The sequence below is a fragment of the Zeugodacus cucurbitae genome, chromosome 4, assembly GCF_028554725.1.
Source record: "Zeugodacus cucurbitae isolate PBARC_wt_2022May chromosome 4, idZeuCucr1.2, whole genome shotgun sequence".
In the NCBI taxonomy this organism is placed as follows: domain Eukaryota; kingdom Metazoa; phylum Arthropoda; class Insecta; order Diptera; family Tephritidae; genus Zeugodacus; species Zeugodacus cucurbitae.
Window position 1 is genome coordinate 55,440,530 of NC_071669.1, and position 24,749 is coordinate 55,465,278.

Below are 24,749 nucleotides of genomic sequence, written 5' to 3' on the forward strand. Positions count from 1 at the left end.
ATACCTACCTACACAATAAAATAAAATCCCACCAGCATGGCAAAGCGCTTTTACACGTTTTGGCTGATGCAACAATGCGTGCCCATTTCGCTTTGCCTTTAATGTTTGGTATCCAATTCTGCTGTCTTTTCTTTTTAGACAGACAATTTGTCTTATTCTTTTCTTTCTTTTAACGTGGCCTTTCTATTTAACGTTATAGATTTTTTGTTTAATGCTTACGCCATGTTTTTTTGGCACATGCCCTGTAGGAAATTATTGGAATTTTTTCATTCCACATTTTTTTTTTTTTCAATATAATATGCGCAATAGTGAATATCTATAATTCTATATGAATAAAAAAATTATTTTCAATTAATTGATGGCAGCAGAGAAGCTTATTGTAAGAAGTTTAGAATCAAGTTGAACTTTGAACCCAGATTCAGTTACTTTTCAAATGTTATTTTGGGTTTGGGTCACTGATTTTTATAAAAATTAACGAAGTTAACTGTACTGCTTCTTCTTCTTCTGCTACTCGTCATATCTTATGGTATAAAAGGTGAAAGCTCACCTGAGCTTTAAGCTGTATTCATGTCTTATGAAATAAAAGGTGAAAGCTGTATTCCGACAAATAATATTTGTAATGAGCAGCTTCTTAAGAAAAAATATACTCGGTAGCTAACCGAGGAGCCTTATTTATATTTGAATTTTAAATTTTAATATTTTTTAAATATTTTGACTTTCTAAAAATTTACAGTTAGTTAATAAGTGGGCGTGATTATCATGCAAAACTACGTTTCTGATGACTGTGAGTTATATTAATACATAATACATAATTGGAGAAACTTGTTTAGTCATTTTTGCTTACGCATCACTTATAAGATCTCTAACCGGATTTGAAATCTCTATTGTTCGGGTATTGCTCTCGAATATTTTTGCAAATTATTAGTTTTATACATATGGAACGGTACATTGACCACAAAGAAAGCGAACAGTTCGTATTTAAAAGCTTTTTTTGTACCGGGAAGAGTAATAATCATAATTTGATTAATTAATATTTCTTATTGGCAGTCATTAAACTATTCAAAAAATACATATGGACTTATGTAAATACAGTTGAACTTCTATGACTCCATAAATCTCCATAAATCGAGCTCTTGAATTGGCAATAGAAGTCATATTTCATACAAATTATCTTATATAACTCAAGGTCTCTCTAACTCGATTTTTTTGTGGATTATGGCGATTCGAGTTAGGGAAGTTCAACTGTGTGTATATAAAGCCATTCGATAGTTATGATTTTAAATTATTATTCAAGCTTCAAATACATAATTGAGTGTCTAACCTCATTTAAATATGTAGATGGCGCTGTTAAAAGTTTTATTTAGTCCACTTTTTCGTGAGGAAATGGTATAAACAAGGTAATAATCTCTACCAACAATCTAAATTTATTTTATGAAGTTTCACAAAAGAGTTGAAAACGAAACTAATTGTCTGGACGACCAAATATTGAGAAATATACTTCTTTACTGAAAAAATTGGTTCGAAAGAAATCGCCATGAAGTTTCTATAACTTCAAAGAGTGAAAGAGAGTTGATAAAATTTTAAGTAAAAATTACAACTCTATACTCTGTTCAACTCCATAAAGCACTCGACTTTTATAACCGCCATCAAATCGAGATAGTGAACACCCACAAATTTTAATTACCACTCAACTACCAAATACAATTACTATACAAATATACATACATACTTATAAGTTTCATTAAAATTCAACAGCGAACTAAATTACCGAATATAGGTACCCACCTATGTATGTATGTAAGCCATGCGAACCATATATTTCTAGTGCCATGCTCTTTGAAACTGATCAAAATGGTTTGATTTACAAACGCACTCATGTTTGAAGTACTCAGTGGCACAATCAGAGATCTAGTACATATATATGTAGATACATTAGAGGTATAACATGTACAAGAATTTTGAAGTGGTTTTTTCGGTATTACCACTTGTGCGTTTAAAATTAGACACGCGAAATTGTCAAATATTTGCCAAGAATTTTATAAATACATTTAGAATTACAGACATATATTCAAATAATGACTCTGTAGTGCTCTTATGTATTTATGTAAATTAGATATTTATATATTGTATATTTTAATTTTAATTTTAATTTTAATTTTAATTTTAATTTTAATTTTAAATTTAATTTTAATTTTTTAATTTTAATTTTAATTTTAATTATTAGGAAATCGATACAGAACTTCTCTCAGAAAATCTCAAATGCTTAATATGTTATCTTAACAAAAATGCGTAGCATAATGTGATTCCCCAACTGTTTCCTTAACTGATTAAGACTTTAAATTTGATATTTTGGATATTGGCAAAAATTAGAGACGGCAAGCGCCCATAGAAAAAAGTCTCATGAATTTAAAATTTATCTAATATTTTATAGATAGCCATATATGTATGTATATATAAGTATACACCTAAGCGCGTTGACCACTTTGAGCAGCTTACAGTCATGCGATAAGGCTTATTTATGAATGAAGATAACAGTTATAGTGCCCGCCTGTGTTAGATAGGTTATGCACGCGCACTTGAAGGACGCCACAATCTAATCAGTAATTAAAATCCAATTAACTGCGGGCCACTGCTGGGTGGCCGGTATTTACCGAACATTAGTGGCATTACTCTCATAACGCAGACGAAGTCTTTATCTTAAAACACGGCGACTAAGCGCCACAATAAAATGTTTCTACTCTAACTGCCGCATTTTATTTGCATTAATATTTACTATATACATATTCCAAAAAGGCGCGCATATCTTGAAGTAGTGCCTCCATAGTATTTATGAATGAAGCTGGCACCTTTAGTAGTACTACGTGCCTGTTTTTTTACTATTTCCCCTTGCCTGCTTGGGCGCTGCAAGCACAGCCGTGTATATATTTATAAATTCACACTATATTTATATGCATATATACTCGTATGTATATCGCTGTTTTTTATTTTTATTGCGCCGAATTCAGACGGTTTTAGTCACAGGAATTCCTTACCGGCGTCGAGCGCGCCATATTAGTCAGCCTACGACATTAAATTAGAGAAAAATGTTGGCTATTTTTAGCGTGCGCCGGTGGCTGAACATGCTTACATATATTTACATACATATGTACATATGTAATTATAATAGCTGTGTATCGTTGTGGAACGGGTTTTTAGAGTTTCTTGAACTTTATCATCGGCTTTGATAATCTTAAAGCCATAAAGGCGTGCATAATTAAGTTCGCAGCTTTCAAGTCATAGAATGAAATGCGAGTAAATACATAAATACATAAGTAGATACATATATAGGAATATATGTAAGTATATATGTATATACAGACGCCTAGACAGCCAGTCAACTAGTTGCGTTATGCCGCTCCATAAGGCTTTAAAATGGTGATTTATTTATGAGTTTCGGATTTTGCATAAATTATGCACAAATTACGTAGTTTTGTATTTAATGATTTGCGAATAAATTAGCTAAAGCTTGCGTCATTAGTTCTAATGAATTGTCCTTTAGGAATTTACAAAGTGAACTTTACAATAAATCACTTTTATATAGATAGAGATATAAGAATGGTTAATTCAGTCCTAAAAACAGAAAACAGTATTAAAACAGAAATATTTGTATTGATAAACAGAGATTTTATCTGTAACTGAGCCACAGCGCCTTCTGGTATAACTTTTAGGAAGCAATAAAAATAAATTTTTCTTGGTTGGTTGTTTATTTTAACCTTTTAGAATAATTTAATTTAAGATTATTTCGTAATAAGAGTACAAATCATCATCATCAACTTATAATAAAGATGAAACCAGATCTGTTGCCTAAAAAGCTTTGTAAAGCTCTTGTGGGAAGTGAAAGCTTTCGTTTATAAAAAAGAAATAAGTTTTGTAAAGCTCTTGAAGCTTTGTTGTGGGAAGTTAAAGCTTTCGTTTAAATTATATAAAAGAATAATAATTAAAATTAAAATTAAAATTAAAATTAAAATTAAAATTAAAATTAAAATTAAAATTAAAATTAAAATTGAAATTGAAATTGAAATTGAAATTAAAATTAAAATTAAAATTAAAATTAAAATTAAAATTAAAATTAAAATTAAAATTAAAATTAAAATTAAAATTAAAATTAAAATTAAAATTAAAATTAAAATTAAAATTTAAACTAAAAATTAAAATTAAAATTAAAATTAAAATTAAAATTAAAATTTAAATTTAAATTTAAATTTAAATTAAAAATTAAAAATTAAAATTTTAACTAAAAAATTAAAATTAAAATTCAAAATTAAATAAAAAATTAAATTAAAAATTAAATTAAAATTAAAAATTAAATTAAATTCAAAATAAATTAAAGTTAGATTGAAATAAGAGTAAAATAATAGTCAATATGTACGTAGTAAATAAATTTGCCAGCGACTTTCACTGTATTGAGGAATAGCCTTTCGAAAATAGAAAAATTTCGACTCACCATTTAAAAATAGCACTTTTCTGAATTAGTATGTTAGCAGCAGAAGCTACTTTATAGCTGGAACTCGGTATGAACCAGACTAGAATACAAATGGGATAATTTTTAATTTTATTTTATTTTTTACACACACTTTTCTCCACATCGTTTAACACTAGAAAAAAATAAGAAGAATGTAAAAATTATAAGGAATAAAAAGCAAAGTTTCAATGGAAATAAAATAAATACGTTTTTATATAAATGGCATATGCATGTATACAACTATGTTTATATGTATATAAAATAGGGTATACAATTAATGTTCGCATGGCAGCGCACGTAGGAGATAACGATCCAATTAAATCAATTTAATAATTATCTATTTTTTGTACTGAGCAACAGCCAAAGTTTAAAAGCTTTTTTCGGTAGTTCACCATGTGTCTTTGTTTGTGAGCGTCAGCGGATTTTTGATACTAAATTTCATTGATAATTCTTATAAATTATGTATACATATTTATTTGAGAAATATATTTGTATATGAAATATATATATATGTATTTCTCAAATCCTGTTTCACTCTCGAAATGTTGTTTTTAATGAGAACAAAGTCGATAATTGTGCGCTAGAGAAAAACGTGCTTTTTATATACATACATATGTACACCAGAAGCTCCGTAATTTCCCTGAACTCTAGTTGTTGTTATAATTTTTATTCTTTTTTCAGACTTTGTCTCATTATTGCTGTTTTTTACACTATTAATTATTATATACGAATTCCAAGTGTTATTCACGTAACGGTATATTATCACTTAAAGTCAGCGAGAACATGAACTTCGTGAATAAATGATAAGATTAAATGTATAATTTCCCACGTATTGACACAAAATTTTGCGTCACACAATTTAAATATTTCCATGTCACATGCAAATCAGTGTAATGATGGTACATTATACATAGTATATTCATATACATGCCTACTGATATATAGTTATAGTACATATTTGTAAAGTACTTAGGTCGAAGTATATATTTTTGACTTTGAAAAATCTTTTGACGCGAGATAAGACATTCTCTTGTTATCAGTTTCTATGAGCATTAGCATTAATATATTACAAATATTGTTTCCGCGTGCGACGAGCTATGAAAGATGATGTATGGGTTCTAGCCTTAGATCACTTGTCGCTAATCAATGTGTTTGTAATCTATAATACAATACATGCGAATTGATATTGAACTTGAGCAAGTAATAAATTTAATTTCTTAAATGTAAATGCTTGACTCTACACAGTTGTATATACATATACATATAATCTTTTCTATTCGATATTTCAAACCGTTGGCAAGCCTTCTAAAAATTATTTTCGTTATAAGTTCTTTTGACTCAGAATATTTTGATGCCCTTATAAGAATATTTATTTGTATTTCTCATATTAACTTATTTTTTAAAGGTGGCAACCCTTGTCGAAAATATTTTCTCGCCAAATCGTTTTCAAACCTGTTCAGTTTGAGATCCATAATGCACTATATAATTTATTTTAACAATTTAAATGAATCAATAATTATGTAAAGGTGGCAACTCTACACAAAAATATTAATTAACTAGTGTTTTAAATTCACAATTAATTAAATTCACATTTGTTTTAGTATTTTCATTTATGTTAGTATTCTCCACACGCCAATAACATGTACAAAAAATGTCTCTCTTATTGTAAAGTCTACCCTACATTCTCCAATTCTCTTTCTCTAACAAACTTATTACGCCGTAAGATAATTTTATGCACACTATGCATTCGCATGCATACCAAATACAATTTACGACTTAAGTAATTTACTTTTAATTTTATTAATTTGTGTCAAAAGGGCATTCCCCCGAGGTGAGAAGATGACGAAGTCAACGAAAACCGGATATTTAAATGTGTGTTGTCAGTGGGCATGGTGGAACACCATTTCGTGAAAAAGCGTATATATTTGCATATCAAATTCATCTACTAAATATTAACAACGTTTTCCATACGCCTCATTAAGTCGTTGCCAAAGCGGAGATTCAGTTCAGTGCGTACTAATATGAGTTCCATTTTATTTATGAAAACACGTGTGATATAATAAATGTTTGACATGTAATTGGTTATAAATATGCATGAATGCTGGTATTTATATGTCTGTAATTGAGTGAGGAACATCAAATTTGATGATCTAGTTATAGTGAGAGTTGCATTGTATTTGGGAAAATTCTCTGACTATATAATATAAAGTGTAGTATCTCATACTTCGAAAACTAGTTTTTAACTATAAAAATATTTGAAAAGAATTTCGAATTATGAAGTTTATTTGTTTTTTTTTTCGATTTTTAAGCCATTTTGTTATTGCAGTTAGTTAAAAAGAAAATTTTGAAAAAAAAAATTAAATTTTTGATAATAAAAACAAATTTTTTGAAAAAAAATTAAATTTTTGAAAAAAAATTAAATTGTTGAAAATAAAAACAAATTTTTAGAAAAAAAAAAAATTTAAAAACAAAAAATTAAATAAAAAAAATTAAATTAAAAAGAAAATTTTGAAAAAAAATAAATTTTTGAAAATAAAAAAAAAATAAATTTTTGAAAATAAAAATTATTTTTTTGAATAAAAAAATTGGATTTAAGAAAAAATTAAATTTTTGAAAAACAAAAAATTAAATTAAAAAAATTGAATTTTAAATTTTTTTTATTTTTTAAAAAATAATTTTATTAATTAGATAAATTTTAAAAATTGTTGATTATGGAATATTTTTTAAGTAAGGTATTAAATAGTTTAGGATCATTTTAGCATATCATCTACAACTTTATTTCAACTCTGAAATCAATAATAATGCTCTAATTAGCCCCAGTCTCTTAATAAACAAAATTTAAATTGAATTCTATAATAGAGCAATATTTATGACATAACTCATACTCTAGATCAAAGAACGTATATCGTTATCACTTGTTAGAAGGACCATTAAAAAGTGTTGCCTACATTTCAGCGCGGAGTTGTAAAAACCCGACAAGAAGAAGAAATAGTCGATAAAATACCAAAAATATCTATAGATCCATTACACTTAATTTAAAAAAATAGTTTCAAAATTTAAACTGATCTCAAAATTTTATATATAATATCCTCTTCATTTCTTACAAAGCTTTGATCATCAAGAACTAAATAAAAGGTTATATTATTCAAATCCATAATTTATGCAATTGTGATCGGATTTTTGAGCGGATTTTGTAAATATCTGTTTTCTGCTAATTCTCAATATACCAGATATTTACTCTAAATATTAAGTTTCTTTATAAAGAAGGACGGCATATAGAATACATATGTGATTTCTTGAAAACAAAGCTTGAATAGCTTCAAACTGACTCGTAAAGCTCGTTAAATTACCGAAATTTTAGACAATCTAAATTCTAAACCTTTTATCGATACTATCGATATTGTTATCGATAATTGCCACTTAAAGAGTGTGAAATAATATTTTGTTGGACATTTGAAACCAATTTTTTTTCATAAAATATGAATATGGTAAAAATATGCAAAAATATAAAAGAAATAATACAAAAAATAATTAAAATTAAAAAAAAAAAATAAAAACATCAAAATTAAAAAAAAAAATAAATATTTGAAAAACAATTTTAATTTTGAAAAATCAATTGAGCTAATTAAAAAATAAGATTGAATATAATAGGATTAAAAAAATAAATTTTATAAAATGTTTTTTATTAAAATTAAATTTTACAAAATATTTTTTATCAAAATTAAATTTTACAAAAATATTTTTTTTTACAATTAAATTTTATAAATTTTTTTTATTAAAATAAAATTTTATAAAAATAATTTTTTTTCATACAATTTTTGTTTAATAAATATTTACATATATGTATGTACATATGCAAGTATTTAAATATACAAAATCAGCCACGCGAAAGTGTCCCAGCACTTTTCACTGCGTACGCATATTACTTATACACGCACTCACTCACTCACGCATATGCATTAACATTTTCAATGAATTTATTGAATAATTAAGATTTTCAATTTCTTTTGATTGCAGAACACAAACGAAGAGAAACTACATAAAAGAGGCAAACCGCGACAGCAACGCTTGCAATTGAGGCTAATAACTCTTACAAATTAAGACTGGTTTTCGGCGGATTTTTAACGTTCAAAAACTAAAACAACAACAAAATGGTTAACATAGCGGTAAGTAGTTGAAAAAAATTGAAAAAAAAAACATTTTTTTATTTATTAATTTTTTATTATTTTTTTGATTTTATTTTCCATTCGAAACTATAGGACAGCGGCGGCCGACATGCACCACAAGAGATGGAACAATTCCTGCCCGGCGATGGCACCAACAACAAGTGAGTAGTAGTGCCAATTAATTATATAATTGCGGCACATGTGCCTCATGTCTGTGCCGACAATTTGTCAAATATTTATTAACTTTATTAGTACAATTGGGAACGCGCGCTTTCGGCATTGTTACAATGGCATGCCTTCGTGTTTTGATGCTACGCTAGTTGTAGTTGTAGTTGGTCACACTAATTGCTGCTGTCCAATGAATCCGATCGCATTTTAATGCGAAACGCAAACACTTTTAATTGGTGTTGCGACACTAAATTGCGCGGCAAAATGCTTTCTAGAATTACCATAATCACGCATACGCTTGACATCTGAACCGCGCATGTCAGGCATGCTCTTTAGAGTGTCAGTGAGTGTGGTTTTATCTTTCATAAGTAATTTTGTAATAAAAAAATTAATTGCGATTTTGCGAATTAGATAATTTTGTGAACGAAATGCGTAGATATCTAACGGTAATTATATCTTATATGAAATATTTGTGTATATAGATATGTCTCTAAGCTCTAATCATACCGCGATAAAGCACTTATAAGCCAATTTTTGTTGATGATGGCGCCTATATGTATACCTGACTCGTCGGTCTGCATTATTTCTTCTGTCTAAAATACGGTAGTATATATAAGGAATATTTAAAATCAAAAAATATGGCTTTAGAGTATCAATATCAGGCTTTGAAGTTAATTTTTCATAATTGCGAAAAATCGAGTTAAGATTTTTCAACTAAAAGCTCAAACTCGCATTTTTATGTTTTGCCTAAAATTGTTATACTCAGCTTTTTCAGTCGACGTGGCAACGCTTAATGTACGAAAATCGAATTCTAACCTCAAAAAATTACATTATTTATTCATTTTTCAAAATTACTGAATATCGAGTTAAGAATTTTGAACTAAAAGCTTAAATTCATATATTTTTCCTAAAACTCTTAATCTTCGAAATTCAAATTCTAACCTCCAAAAATTACCCTAAACTGTTCATAATGTTAAAAATGGATTTGGTGTATTAAAATCAGGCTTTGAAGTTCATTTTTCAAAATTACTGAATATCGAGTTAAGGTTTTTTCAACTAAAAGCTTAAAATCACATGAAATTTTTGTTGCAAAATTGTTACACTCACCATTTTTCAATCAATGTGGCAACGCTTAATCTTCGAAATTCAAATTCTAACCTCAGAAATTACATTAAACAGTTCATAATGTTAAATATGGCGTTAGAGTATCAATATCAGACTTTGAACTTCATTTTTCAAAATTCTGAATATCGAGTTAAGATTTTTTTTAACTAAAAGCTCAAAATCACATTTACATTTTTTGCCCAAAGTTGTAACATTTAATTTTTTCAACAAATGTGGCAACGCTTAATGTTCGAAAATCGAATTTAACCTCAAAAAATGACGTTAGACAGTTCATTATTGTAAACATAGCTTTGGTGTATTAAAATCAGGCTTTGAAGTGCATTTTTCAAAATTACTGAATATCGAGTTAAGATTTTTTAACTAAAAGCTCAAACTCGCATTTTTATATTTTGCCTCAAATTGTTATACTTAGCTTTTTCAGTCGATATGGCAACGCTTAATGTTCGAAAATCAAATTTTAACCTCAAAAAATTACATTAGTTATTCATTTTTCAATACTACTGAATATCGAGTTACTTTGAACTAAAAGCTCAAAATCATATATTTTTCCTAAAACTCTTAATCTTCGAAATTCAAGTTCTAACCTCCAAAAATTACAATAAACAGTTCATAATGTTAAATATTGCTTTAGAGTATCAATATCAGGCTTTGAAGTTCATTTTTCAAAATTCTGAATATCGAGTTAAGATTTTTTTTAACTAAAAGCTCAAAGTCACATTTACATTTTTTGCCCAAAGTTGTAACATTTAATTTTTTCAACAAATGTGGCAACGCTTAATGTTCGAAAATCGAATTTAACTTCAAAAAATTACATTAGACAGTTCATTATTGTAAACATAGCTTTGGTGTATTAAAATCAGGCTTTGAAGTTAATTTTTCAAAATTACTAAATATAGAGTTACGATTTTTGAACTAAAAACTCAAAATCACATGAAATTTTTGGTGCAAAATTATTACACCCAGCTTTTTTCAGTCGATGTGGCAACGCTTAATGTACGAAAATCGAATTTTAACCTCCAAAATTACATTAGACAGTTCATAATGAGACCAGGAACAATAAAAATGTTTTTATCTCTCTTCCACTGGCTTTTCCGTCTTATTTTTTGGCACAGTGTTGAAAACAAAATTCTAATAAAAATCATGAATTTATAGTTATTTCTATTTGTTCTCGCTTTTAATATATTTTTATTTACTAATTAAATTACGCTGAAAGCTCGAAGATTCTAACAAATAATAAATATTATTTTAATTATGTCGTAAAGTGCACTGAAAAGCATTTAAAGAAATTTGTTGATAATAAAATGCTGACGTATGCTTAAAGTAAATATTTTGCTGCATTTTGCAAAACACACACTTAACATAAACAATAACAATAACAACAAAATATAATTATATTTAAGCCAATGCAACTAGTACAGCTGAGTTAGCAATTTCGCAAAAATTATATAAAATGAGCTTGAATAACGGTATGAACTATTTTTCTGAAAATACCTTTCACCTACAAGCTACAAACTAAATTACTAAAACCTTTCACCTTCTAAGTGATCTCATATAAAATCAGAGATTTCGCTGAAGCTATATAGTAGTGCAGAGTTCACAGTTTTTAGTCGGCAAATAACGGATTAACTCTAATGAGGAAATTAGAAATTTATTTTCTTTAATTAAAAAAAATAAATAAAAAATGTCTAAAGTAGTCACTAAACGAGTAGTTCAACAATCAGCCCTTTAGACTGAATTTGACTAGACGCTAGTCTCAAGTACAACTACTTTGTATAGATAATTTTGAGACTATACTACATTGTACTTAACTAATAATATATTACATAAGTTTACTAGTTGCATTCTTTCTGTTCAAAAAAATCTCCAACTAATGACTTAAATCATCAATTTTAATGACTGTCTGTTCTTTTGTATATTTCTGTATACAGTAATGAGTAATTATTTTAAATATTAATTTTTTATTTTAATGAAAACTTATCAGCGCACACACTGACTAGGCTTGAAGGTGTTTAGAAAAAATTTTTAAGCACAAAAGTCTAGGAAATGAATGCATTGAGGCCGCTAAGAGAGTCTAAAGTCTCGTCAATTATTATTTTAACTTAATGAGCTGATTTTTATTATTGTTTGTGTTCTGTTGAGTTCGTAAATTTTTTTATTGAATGCACAAATGTGCTTTATTTGTTGTTACTGGAGATTGGTGAATTAATTTTGAAATTTTCTTTTTTAATTTTAATTTTTTTTAACTTTCAAAAATTTTGAAAAAAAATTTGAATATTTTTATTTTTTAAATTTTTTTTTTAATTTTCAAAAATTAAAAAAAAAATTCAAATTTTGAATTTTTTTAATTTTAAAAATTTAAAATTTTTTATATTCCTAACCAATTAAATTTTTAATTTTTTTTTCTGAAAAAATTAAAAAAAAAAATTTGGAATTAAAATTTTGGAAACAAATTTTTAATTTTCAATATTTGAATATTTCTAATTTTTGAAAAAAGAATAAAATTAAGAAACAAAAATTTCTAATATTTTAAATTTACAAAAATTTTGAAAAAATAATTTAAAATTAAAATTTTGAAAACAAATTTTTAATGTTTCTAATTTTCAAAAATTTAAAAAAAAAAATTTTGAACTTTTTTAATTTGAATTTTTTTTAATTAAAAAAAAAATAATAAAATAATAAAAAAAATAGTATTTGAATTGAATTGATTAGAAAAAGTTAAAATTTTATTGATTAAGAATTATTATTTTTTAATTAAGATATTAATTTTGTCAAGAATTCTTCATCATTCAATCATCTTACCATGTCAGCTAGAACTTCATTTCAACTCTGAAATCAATAAAATTGCTGTAATTAGCCCCAGTCCCTTAATAAAGAACTTTAAAAGTGAAATCTATAATAGATCAATATTTATGTACACATTACTCATACTCTAGATCGGCATCACTTCTTAGAAAGGATCATTAGAAAGTATTGCCTACATTTCAGCGCGGAGTTGTAAAAATGGGACAAGAAGCAGACTCTTAGTCAATTGCAAAATATTTTAGTAGTATAATTTCATCGGGATAATTTTTATCAATAAGAAATATATTTTTTTTTATTTTTGGCAACCCTGAAGTTAGTAATGTGTACTGCAAAGTGAAATAATGATATCAGAAGGGTTATATTCAAAACCAACGAATCTTAAAGAAAATATTTTTTTTGTTTTTAATTTAGTAAGAACGTCAAAATTGGTTCGAAAAATTTTGAAATATATTCTTAAAATGCTAAATTATTAGAGTAACCCTCATGTATGTATGTTATGTGTACAATTTCATCAAAATGAGTATCTACTCACCTACTTACTATTGCATATCTAATCTTACATAACAAGGTAATTAATATGCAATATATGCGCTATTTATATATATGTTTGCACTTGATATTAGTATTATACTAGAGCGTTAATTAAAACCTACCGGCACAATACATACATACAAACACTAATATTATCATATGAATATCTACGTAATTGCAGTGTATTCATGTGTTGTGTTCAATACCTACAATTGTAATTGAAATAATTATTTATGGCAGCAATAATGACTGATGTAATAGTTGAAATGGAGATGACTATGCATACTCAACTATTAACGGGGTAATTTTGCACGCCCCATTAGAGTGGCTATAAAAAATTGCGTGCCTCATTTGAAGGCATATTTGGTTGTGGGTTTGTAAGATGATGAAAGTATATGCATATCTATGAAACAAATAATATTCATGTATATATCCAAAGAATTCATTAAGCTTTCAGAACACTCTCTTCAATATAGAAATGTATATGTATAAGTCCTAGCTTACTTTTGATAAAGCAAAGTATATTAGGTTGTGTTTCTCCTTTGGAATTGACAATTTCCATATCAGTAATGTGGCGCTTTACTCCACCGCGTAGCCGTAGTACTTTCTGTATATCAGCAATGTAAGAATATTAAAGTCGTTGAATACATCAATCAAATTGATCCATAGTCAGCACTGAGTACTCAAATTGAGTCATATTTTATTTGAATAATTATAACGGTCAGCAGTGAGACACGTGGACAGTTTCTAAGAAAATATTATTTGTAAATTTTTTAAAGACGTCATTTTCCATAAAATTGCAGAGAAAAGCAATTATGCTTTGAATGAGTAGAGTTTGAAAATTTTTCATACAAAATTTTTGAGGTTATGTTGACTTATGAGCGTATTTGGGAGAGCTTAAATAATTATTTATCAGAATTTGTATTTTATTATATTTTTAAATTCATAGCTGAGAGTCGTCTTAAGCATTTATTTCTTATACGCACCAAAATACACCCAAACCTTTTGACGCTACTGTAACTTGGCAAATGCCCCTAAAAGTATGCTATCCCTATATCATATGATGGAATCATGCATGAAAATCCATCACACATACACAAATCTCGCACTGCAACATAACAATCACTAGAATTTAATTGTCTTCTGTCGTTTTGAGAGCAGCTAAGCTAAGCTGGAAGATGTGCCAGTAGGCGACCACCACAAGCGGCTGATGCAATTCGCACTGCAAGCCACTCAGCATTTATGTTTTACAACCGTTTGTTGTTGTTGTTGCATTGCAAACATTTCAATTAATGCTGTCGACGACGGCTATGTGGCCGGGTAGAATCAAGCCTCTTATGTTACTCTCTTCGATTGTTTTTGCACAACAAAATACTTTCCCGCGCACCAATTTGTACAAATGTATGTGTGTGTGTTTCTGTGTAGTTAAGTGTATCATTACGATCATCTATGGAATTTGACCATATTGAATTCGAGCTGAAGCGAATGGCCGCGCCACCAACTGCCCGCCAGTGCGGACCGCGGTGTTAATGCCCACTTTGCGCTTGTACCAATGCAATATTAACGACTTGTGTCGGCAGTTCGAGCGTGATTAGCGCGAATTTTTTGCAGATGTTGCACATTTCTTAAAAGCCAAAGCCACAGCCACAGCTAAAGCCGCAGCGGTGGCCGTAGACAGCGGACAGCGCGCAACAGGCCCAAAGCGGGGCAGCTACAGAATTTCACTATAAAACATTGACGGACCGCGCTTTGTTTTTTAGTCATTATGCTTGTTCCGTTGCTGGCAAAGTGATTGATTGTGGTGCAATCGATAGCACACTTTGCAGAAAATATATATGTGTTTAATGTGTTTAGTGCGCAAAACGGAATCAGAGTACAACTAGTGTGAAGAAAAGATAAAAAAAACGCAACGAAAATGCGTGATCCCAAAATTACAGAAGTGACGCTCGAGCAAAGGTGCGATAGAATGCTATATTTTGTGCTAGTTTAGTTAATTTGTTGTAAAATAAATTTAAAAAGGTTTTCAATAATTGTAGAACACAAATATAAATTAAATGAAAATTTTAATTAATTTCGAAAAAGTCGAAAATCCAGCTATAAATAAAAAATATATATAAGAAAATATATATTAATTAAAAAAGCATAAATATTATTTTTTTAATTTCTTCAAAATTATATTATTTAATTAAATTAAACAAAAGTAAATAAATTAAATTACGAAAATAAAATTAATTTTATACGAAAATTTATTAAAAAAAACTAATAATAACATAAAAAGGGCCAAAAAATTAATTTAAATGGAATAAAAATTTAATTTAATCAAATAAAACTAAATAACAATTTAAATTTAAAAATAATATTAATTTAAAAATTAGTTAAATTGAATTTTTTTTGGTTATTTTATTTTAGAAAATTATTTTCCTTTAGTTTCAAAGTACTTATTTCAAATTTAATAACAACAAGTAAAATTAAAATTATGTAAATAAAGTAAAATTAAATTTAATAAAATAATTAACAATCAAAAAAACTGATTAAATTTTAAATTAAAAAATTAATTAAAAAAGTATAAAAAAATAGACTTCCCAATTAATTAAAATTCAAAATAATACAATTATTTATCAAAATTAAATGATTAACGACGTGGACGTAGCAGACTTTTGATCCCTTTTTGCTTTTTTTTTTAATATTTTTTTTTAATTTTTTTGTATTTTTCAAATTTTTAATTTTTTTTGGTTTTTGTTTTTATTTAAAATTATTACGTACTTGAATCTAATATACGTAATAATTTTAAATAAAAAACAAAAACCAAAAAATAATTAAAAATTTGAAAAATACAAAAAAATTAAAAAATAAAAAATATTAAAAAATAAAAAAAACAAAAAGGGATTAAATGTCTGCTACGCCCACGTCGTTAATCCTGGGTTACGCTAATTGCAGATAATAATAGTGCATAAATCAATGATTTTTCATCATGTTCTGAGTTGCTTTTTTATTTGTAGCTCATACAAATATTGCTGTCCCAAAATTCCCTTTGGGGGGTAAAAATGTGATGAAATAAGGAACATTTTAAGATATTTTCGCAAAAAATCGAAGGGGGCATAAAGCGTTAAAAATTCAAAAAAAAAAAAATTTTCATTTTTTGCTATGAAATATTATTTTTAAAAATTTTTACGATACACAGTTTTAAAGTTTGAGATATTCTGTACAAAAAAGTCACATGGTGTTTTAAAATCTGTTCATTAGTTTTAAAGTTATGGCAGTTCGAAAATTTTTTTACAAAAAACTTTGCACCCTTATAATATGGCAACCCCGCGTTACACAGACCTAAAACCATATGTTTTACTTTAGGTTTTACATGTACTATAAGATATATAATTGCCAAAGAAAATAAAGAACTTCTTTTTTCAAGTGGCTTTTTTTTCCAGCCCTATATATGAAATTGAATTAACGGCAATTTTTTTTAATTAAAAAGAAATAAAATTGAATAAAAAATTGAATTTAGTTGGGCAAAAAAATGTTTTTTTAAATAAATAAAATATTTAATAAATAATATTAATATTATTTAACTTTAATTTTTATTATTTATTACTTTGGAACTAAAAATTCCCAGTAAAATTAAATTTATATTAATTAGCGTAATAAAATTTTAATTTGAAAATATATTTTAAATCAAATTAATGAAATAAAAAAAAAATTATCAAAAATATTTTAGAATAAATAAAATTGAATAAAAAACAGAATTTAGCCTCAGAAAAAAATATTAATAAAATAAATAATAATAATTTAAATATATTAATAAACATTTATTTTAATTATATATTGCTTTGGAACTAAAAACTTTTTATAAAATTCAATTTAATTTAATTAGCTTAATAAATTTTGATATAATTTCTTTAAATAAAGAAAATATTTAAAAACAAAAATTTATGAAATTGTATATATTTTTACTAAAAATAAATAATTAAAGGACAAAAATAAAAATAAATTATCAAAATTATCCAAAAAGTTTTTTTTAAATGTATTTAATAATTATTATATATTCGAATTATTTTTTTATATTAAAATGAATTGAAATTAATGTTGTGCTAATTCAATTAACATGAATAAATTTAATAAAATGTTGAAGGCAATAAATTACAAAAAGATAATTTAACAAACAATTCAACTAGCTTTATTAAATTTAATATAATTTTTCTTAATTAAGGAATTAAATCACAAAATAAAAAAATTAATAATGAAAATTAATAAATTTGCATAAAAAAAATTAAAGTATCATAATTTCAATTTAGATTACCAAAATTAATTTATATAATTTTACCTAATCAAGGAATTAAATTAAAAAAATAATAAAAAATTAAATAATTAAATAATGAAAATAAATTAATTTGTTTAATAAACAATAATTAAAATATAACAATTTAAATAATTAATTTACTAAAAAATTATTAATTTTATTTTTTTATGCAAATTAATTTCAATTTAATTTATCCAATTTTTTATTTAATTTAAATCACTAATTAAATTTTTTATAATTCGCCTTAAATAAATTTAAAATTATTTTTATTTGAGTATTTAATACTTTTATTTTTTATGCAAATTAATTTTAATTTAAATTTATCCAATTTTTTTTTTAATAATTTACATCAATAATTATATTTTTTATAATTCGCCTTAAATAAATTTATTTTAATAAATATGTAATTTCTTCTTTTCCAGATATAAAATCCAGCCGCGAAAAGATGTCGAACAGGCGTCATCCGATTTCGATCCGTTCGCCCAACGCAAAGTGGCACATCCCACAACGTGAGTATCACTAAACCTCCACATTATTCATAATATTTATTTAATTAATATTTTTAAATCATTCTAGTGACAATGAGACTCTAACGCATTTGCTGAAAGCCTCGCTCGGCACTGGCATTCTATCCATGCCGATCGCCTTCATGTACTCAGGTATTGTGTTGGGCATTTTCGCCACCATCTTCACCGCTTTCATCTGTACACACTGCAGTTATGTACTGGTGAGTACTGCTAATTTATACCGTTAAGCACATATACACACATACATACTGGTGGGCAGAAACATATGTACACGTGTGCATGCTGAATGCAAGTTAAAAGAGAAATTGCAAGAAATTGCAAATCTGTTGTTGCCATATATGTAGATATGTATGTGAGTGTGTATGTATGTCTATTTGTATTTACAAATGCAGTGTTATGCCCTTGTATGCACGCAACTTATTTATATTTGTACCATTACCATTTACAGGTGAAATGCGCACACAAACTCTACTACAAGTCGCGTCGCACGGAGATGAGCTTCGCCGAAGTTGCTGAAGTCGCATTTCAGAACGGGCCCAAATGGGCACGTGGTTTTGCGCCAGTTGCCAAATTCTCCATACTATTCGGATTGTTTTTGACCTACTTTGGCACCTGCTCGGTGTATACCGTTATTGTTGCGAAGAATTTCGAACAGGTGTGTATAGAAAAATTTCAAAAATAATTTAAAAAACTATAAAAAAATAATGCAAAAAATATTTTATAAAAAAAATTATAAAAGATTAAAAAAATGTGATTATGAAAATTTTATAATTAAAAATAATAAAGAAAAATAAATTATAGAAATTTATAATTAAATTATAAAAATTTTATAATTAAAAAAGTAATAAAAAAATTGTATAAAATTTTTTATGAAAATTTTTTTTTTTCGGTATGGAAATTTTTGTATAAAATAAACAAAAAAATAATTATAACAAATACACAAATAAATTTTATTTATTTAAAATAATTTTTATATAATATAAAAACAATTTAAATACTAAACTCCAAAATTCCTCTTAACCCACAACAGGTCATGGAACATTGGTTAGGCTATCAGATTTCACTGCGCCTACTCATCTCCGCTCTGCTCATACCGCTAATTCTACTCTCGTGGATACCGAATCTCAAATACCTCGCACCCGTCTCGATGGTGGCCAATGTCTTTATGGGCATCGGTTTGGGCATCACATTCTACTATCTCGTCATCGATTTGCCACCGGTCACAACACGCGAATTCGCCAATGTCTCTACCATACCGGCTTTCTTCGCAATCACCATATTCGCCATGGAAGCGATCGGTGTGGTGATGCCACTGGAGAATAATATGGAGAAACCACGTCACTTCCTCGGCATTTGCGGTGTTTTGAGTCAGGGTATGTCTGGTGTGACTTTGATCTATATGGCGCTCGGTTTTCTTGGCTATCTGCGTTATGGTACAGCTACCGAAGAAAGTATTACGTTGAATCTGCCGGTGCATGAGTGGTGAGTTGAATGTTTGTTTGAGTGAGATTTTATTGTATATTAATTTGTTGTTGTTGTTTTTATTCAGGCCCGCGCAAGCTGTTAAGGTGTTGATCGCCTTGGCTGTTTACTGTACATTTGGTCTGCAATTCTATGTGTGCCTTGAAATTGTCTGGGATGGTATTAAGGATAAGTGCAAAAAGCGTCCAATGTTGGTCAATTATGTTTTGAGGTGAGTTTTTTTTAGGTGTCTACAAATTTGTTTAATTGTTTTTGATTTATTTTTAAAATTAAAATTAATTTTTGAATTTTATATTTTAAAAATATTTAATTTTTTTTCTAATTTTATTTTTAATTTTACTTAATTTAAATTTAGAAAATGAAATAATTTTTAACTATTATTTTTTATTTTTTTAATATTTAAAATTTTATTTCTACTTTCTTAATTAATTCAACAATAAAAAACTTTTTTCTAATTTTACTTAATTAAAATTTTAAAAATTGAAATATTTAATTTTATTTTCTAATTTTATTATTACTTTTACTTAATTGAAATTTAGAAAATTAAATATTTTTTAAAATATTATTTCTCAATTTTTTAACATTTCAAATTTTATTTCTTCTTTCTTAATTAATTTAACAATAATTATTTTTTCTAATTTTGCTTAATTAAAATTTAAGAAATATTTGTTTTTAATTTAAACTATTTAATTTAATTTAATTTATATTAATTTAATTTAATTTTATTTTATTTTAAGTAAAAATTAAAATATTTCATTTTTTTTTTAATTTTATTATTAATTTTACTTAATTTAAATTTTTAGAAAATTAAATATTAGTTTAAATATTATGACTTATTTTTTTTAACATTTTAAATTGTATTTCTTCTTTCTTAATTAATTTAACAATAAAAAACTGTTTTCTAATTTTGCTTACTTAAAATTTAAGAAATATTTGTTTTTAATTTAAACTATTTAATTTAATTTTATTTATAATAATTTAATTTAATTAAATTTTATTTTATTTTATTTTATTTTATTTTACTTTATTATATTTTATTTTATTGTATCTTATTTTATATAATTTTATTTAATTTAATTTAATTTAATTTAATTTTATTTTATTTTATTTAATTTAATTTAATTTTATTTTATTTTATTTAATTAAATTTAATTTAATTTAATTTAATTTAATTCAATTTTATTTTATTTTATTTTATTTTATTTTATTTTATTTTATTTTTTGTTTATTTTATTTTATATTCTATCTATTTATTTTGTTTTTAAAAATTTAAATTTTTAATTTTAATTAAGTAAAAAAAATATATATATTCTTTATTATCCTCTATATTTTTCAAAATAATTTTCTATATTTTTAATTATATCATTTTATTTACAAAAAACTTTGTTTCCTCTTCCAGAACCGTTCTCGTCACTGCCGCCGTTGTATTGGCCGTCTCAGTACCCACTATTGCGCCGTTTATGGGTCTCATTGGTGCCTTCTGCTTCTCCATACTTGGTCTTATATTCCCTGTGAGTACTCAATAACACACACAATTTTTTTTTGTATCATAATAATACTTATAATCAAATTTTTTTATTATTTTCCTGCAGGTTTTGATTGAGCTCATCACTCACTGGGACACCGGTTTCGGTGCCTTCAACTGGATACTATGGAAAAATGTCATTATCGGTTTCTGCGGTGTGGCAGCGCTGATTTTCGGCTCCATGAGCGCTATAAATGACATTATCAAAGTGTACACGATCGATCCCAATGCTAATGAGGCTGCACAACATGCGCTCAGCAACATTACAGCAACCAGCCTTTAAGCTTCAGTATACATATGTACAGTTGTACAGCCAACTGTGGCTGTGTGGAGAGTTTTTTGTTTTTAAGAAGAAGAAGAAGAGAAGAACGCGCTTTTTTGCATGTATTCGCACCGCTATACCGTTGGATAATTTAATTGAATTTTAATTCATTAGTATAATAGTACAAATAAATAATGTATACATACAATATATATATACATATTTGTCGCTAGTAGCTCTACAACATATACCACATACATATGTATAGTTTAGGCAGTGAAAATATGGTGCAACTAAAAATATATATTTTTTTCTAGATAGATTAAAAAAAAGACAACGGAAACACGTGTATTATGTATTGAAGTGCCTCTTTTTGTGTCTAAACAACATTTGTTTACAGTTATGCACACATACTACATACATACAAGCAAATATTTAGCGCTACATTGCCACTGTGGCAATTGCGCTGTAAGTAAATGTAGTTAATAGTTTCCGTTAATTCAATTCAATGCATCCTATATACATACATACGCATACATAGTTAGGGCTAAGTGAAGTGCTAGTGGCAGGCTGAATTTCAACAGCAACTAAGTAAATTTAATTTTGCTGCCACGTGCTTATTCAATGTAGTTATGTATAGTGAATATGTAATGATTACTAATCATGCATTATGTTTTATTGTTGCAAATAGATTTTGTACATTAAAGTTAGTAGTTAAATTCAAAATAATTGTATTTTATTTTTGTTGTTTTTTGAAATATTTTTGCTTTTTTTTTTTTTGGAAATTTCACTAAATAGTATTCGATATCCGTAAGCCATCCATAATAAATTACTCAGCATATATTTTATTAAAATATTGTAACAAAAAGAAAATAGTAATTAAAGAAATGAAATGGAATCTTTTAAATATTAAATAAATTGCTTTAGGTTGTGTAAGCAAAAAAATTGAAAATAAATAAAAACGGGTATTTTATATTAGAACTGTTTCCGGCAGCATTGAAAGAACTGTTGAACTGTTAGCCGAGCGTAAGATATTGAGGTTACGAATGCAAGGTTGCATTTGAAAGATCAATCAAGGTGAATAAGAGAGGTGAATATTAGGCTGTCAAATCCACCTTTTACTCTTTTGAATTTCGCGGCTATGTATAAAGCGCTACAGAGCTCGTATCTGGCAAAAATATACATCTTTGAAACGTCTTGACATAACCTACAAAACGACGCTATGCATGATTAGTTTGGATATTGCGCTCAACAGTTATAGACGTGTAAACATGGAGTGAACTAACGCCGAAATGCGCGCTATTTTTTAAGTTTTCCTTCGTTAAAGGCAAATCCGCTAGAGAAACGTTCCGTGAGATTAATGGTGTTTTGGGGGATGATACTCTATCACTTCGAACTCTGGATAAGCCAACCGGCGGAAGATCTGTGACGACGAATACCGATTAAACAATGGAAAACATCAAGTTAGACCGGCATGTGACATCGCCCAGGAGATGGGAGTTAGGCACCAAGCCATTTTAAACCATCTGCAGAAGGCCGGATACAAAGAAAAGCTTGATGTTTGGGTGCCGCATGATTTGATGCGAAAAACCTTGTAGACCGAATCAACGCCTGCGATATGCTGCTGAAAAATGGATCACATACGACAATATCAAGCGAAAACGGTCGTGGTCGAAGGCCGGTGAATCGTGCCAAGCAATGGACAAGCCGGGATTGAAAGCCGGGAAGGCTGTGCTGTGTTTTTGGTGGGATTGGCAGGAATTATCCACCATGAGTTGGACAGACGCTTAGTTCTACCATCTACTGCGAACAACTGGACCGCTTGAGGCAGGCGATGGACCAGAAGCGTTCAGAATTGGCCAACAGGAAGGGTGTAGTGTTCCACCAGGACAACGTTAGACCACACATTTCGTTGATGACTCGTCAGAAGCTACGGGAGCTTGGATGGGAGGTTTTATTGCATCCACCATATAGCCCGGCCATAGCGCCAAGTGATTACCACCTGTTCCTGTCAATGGCGAACGCCCTTGGTGGTGTAAAGTTGAACTCAAAAAAGGCTTGTGAAAAGTGGTTGTCCGAGTTCTTCGCAAATAAGGAGGGGGGCTTCTACGAGGCGGGTATTATGAAGTTGCCGTCTAGATGGAAACAGATTAAAACGTTTCATAAAGCATTGAATAAAGAGCAAAAAATCGAAAGGCAGATATAAAGCATAGGTGGATTCAGAGTTACTCAACATTGCAACAACAACAATGACGTGAATTTATAATTACTCAACATTGCAACAACATCAATGAGGTGAATTTGAATGCATTTGAATGTATGACTATTGCCTTCCATTAAATTCCCTATTTAAATGCAAAACTGCGACGAAAACGCTAAACGATTAAATTCGATTTCAAAAATTATGAACAGCCAACATTTAAAAGTTAATTTAGAGTGTCCAAAAACATATTTTCGAACTTCAAATGTTAAGGTTTTGAAAACTCAAAAGCCATGAGACAATAACTCAACTGTGTCCGATCACGTTTTTAGTTGTTATGTGTCGAGATCAAAGCTATTCGATTGGAAAAAGGATGTTCTTTTCTTTCACGAGGTCTGTATTCGTTTTTTGTGATAACGACAGAGTAGTCGAGTTGTTGGTCTATGTCCGTTCCCGTTACGAAGATCTGGCGTTCAATGGAACGTTTTTCTTCTCTTCATATGTGCTTATGTGACTTAAAGGGACTATACAACTAAATCAGAGTAAGAATCTGGGACTGATTCTGAAACTATCCTGAACACAGAATTTGTGTTGGTATCATTTCAACAACAATTTCTTATCGGAGTTCAATCAATACAATGAACTGTATTTATAAGTGACAAGTAAGGAAGGGCTAAGTTCGGGTGTAACCGAACATTTTATACTCTCGCAATTTATTGATGTAATTTTATAAAGACAACACAATTCGACCCATATATTCGGCATAAAGTTCAATAGAATAACGAAAACCATTATAAATAGTATATGGGGACTGAGGTAATTCCTAAACCGATTTCACTCGTTTTCACCACCAAGATACAATGTATCGAAGACTATACGATCACTTAATTTAATATTACTTATAATTAGGTATATAGGATCTGGGGGAAATTATGACCCGATTTTTACCATTTCAGGTACAGAGAGAAACTGTTATAAGAAAAAAATTCAGAGGGAATGAATTACATTAAAATATCTGAGGGATTTACCTATATTTTCGGTGAAAAATTAACCTTAGGCACTGAGTTCTTCATGCTTGATATCAGGGGCCTTGAAAAGTCATAGTCCGATTTTGACAATTTTTCCACAAGTGATGTCACAGCTCAAATACAGTATTTGTGTAAAGT

The 24,749-nt window shown here is 27.6% G+C and overlaps 1 protein-coding gene across 2 annotated transcripts in view; it reads left to right on the forward strand.

Moving 5' to 3' along the window:
- LOC105220935 (proton-coupled amino acid transporter-like protein pathetic) overlaps positions 1-22,112 on the forward strand; it is a 39,833-nt gene extending 17,721 nt beyond the window's left edge. Inside the window, exons 2-10 of one of the 2 annotated variants that reach the window (XM_054228751.1) lie at positions 8,519-8,667; positions 8,761-8,828; positions 18,010-18,096; positions 18,164-18,314; positions 18,563-18,769; positions 19,145-19,596; positions 19,664-19,807; positions 20,996-21,107; positions 21,189-22,112. In XM_054228751.1, coding sequence (XP_054084726.1) covers positions 8,653-8,667; positions 8,761-8,828; positions 18,010-18,096; positions 18,164-18,314; positions 18,563-18,769; positions 19,145-19,596; positions 19,664-19,807; positions 20,996-21,107; positions 21,189-21,404 — 1,452 coding nt within the window. In that variant the 5' untranslated portion in view covers positions 8,519-8,652 and the 3' untranslated portion in view covers positions 21,405-22,112. Of the gene's footprint in view, positions 1-8,518; positions 8,668-8,760; positions 8,829-15,057; positions 15,250-18,009; positions 18,097-18,163; positions 18,315-18,562; positions 18,770-19,144; positions 19,597-19,663; positions 19,808-20,995; positions 21,108-21,188 lie in introns of those variants that run through there. The other variant, XM_011197506.3, reaches the window with a different exon arrangement.
- Positions 22,113-24,749: the final 2,637 nt, after the last annotated feature.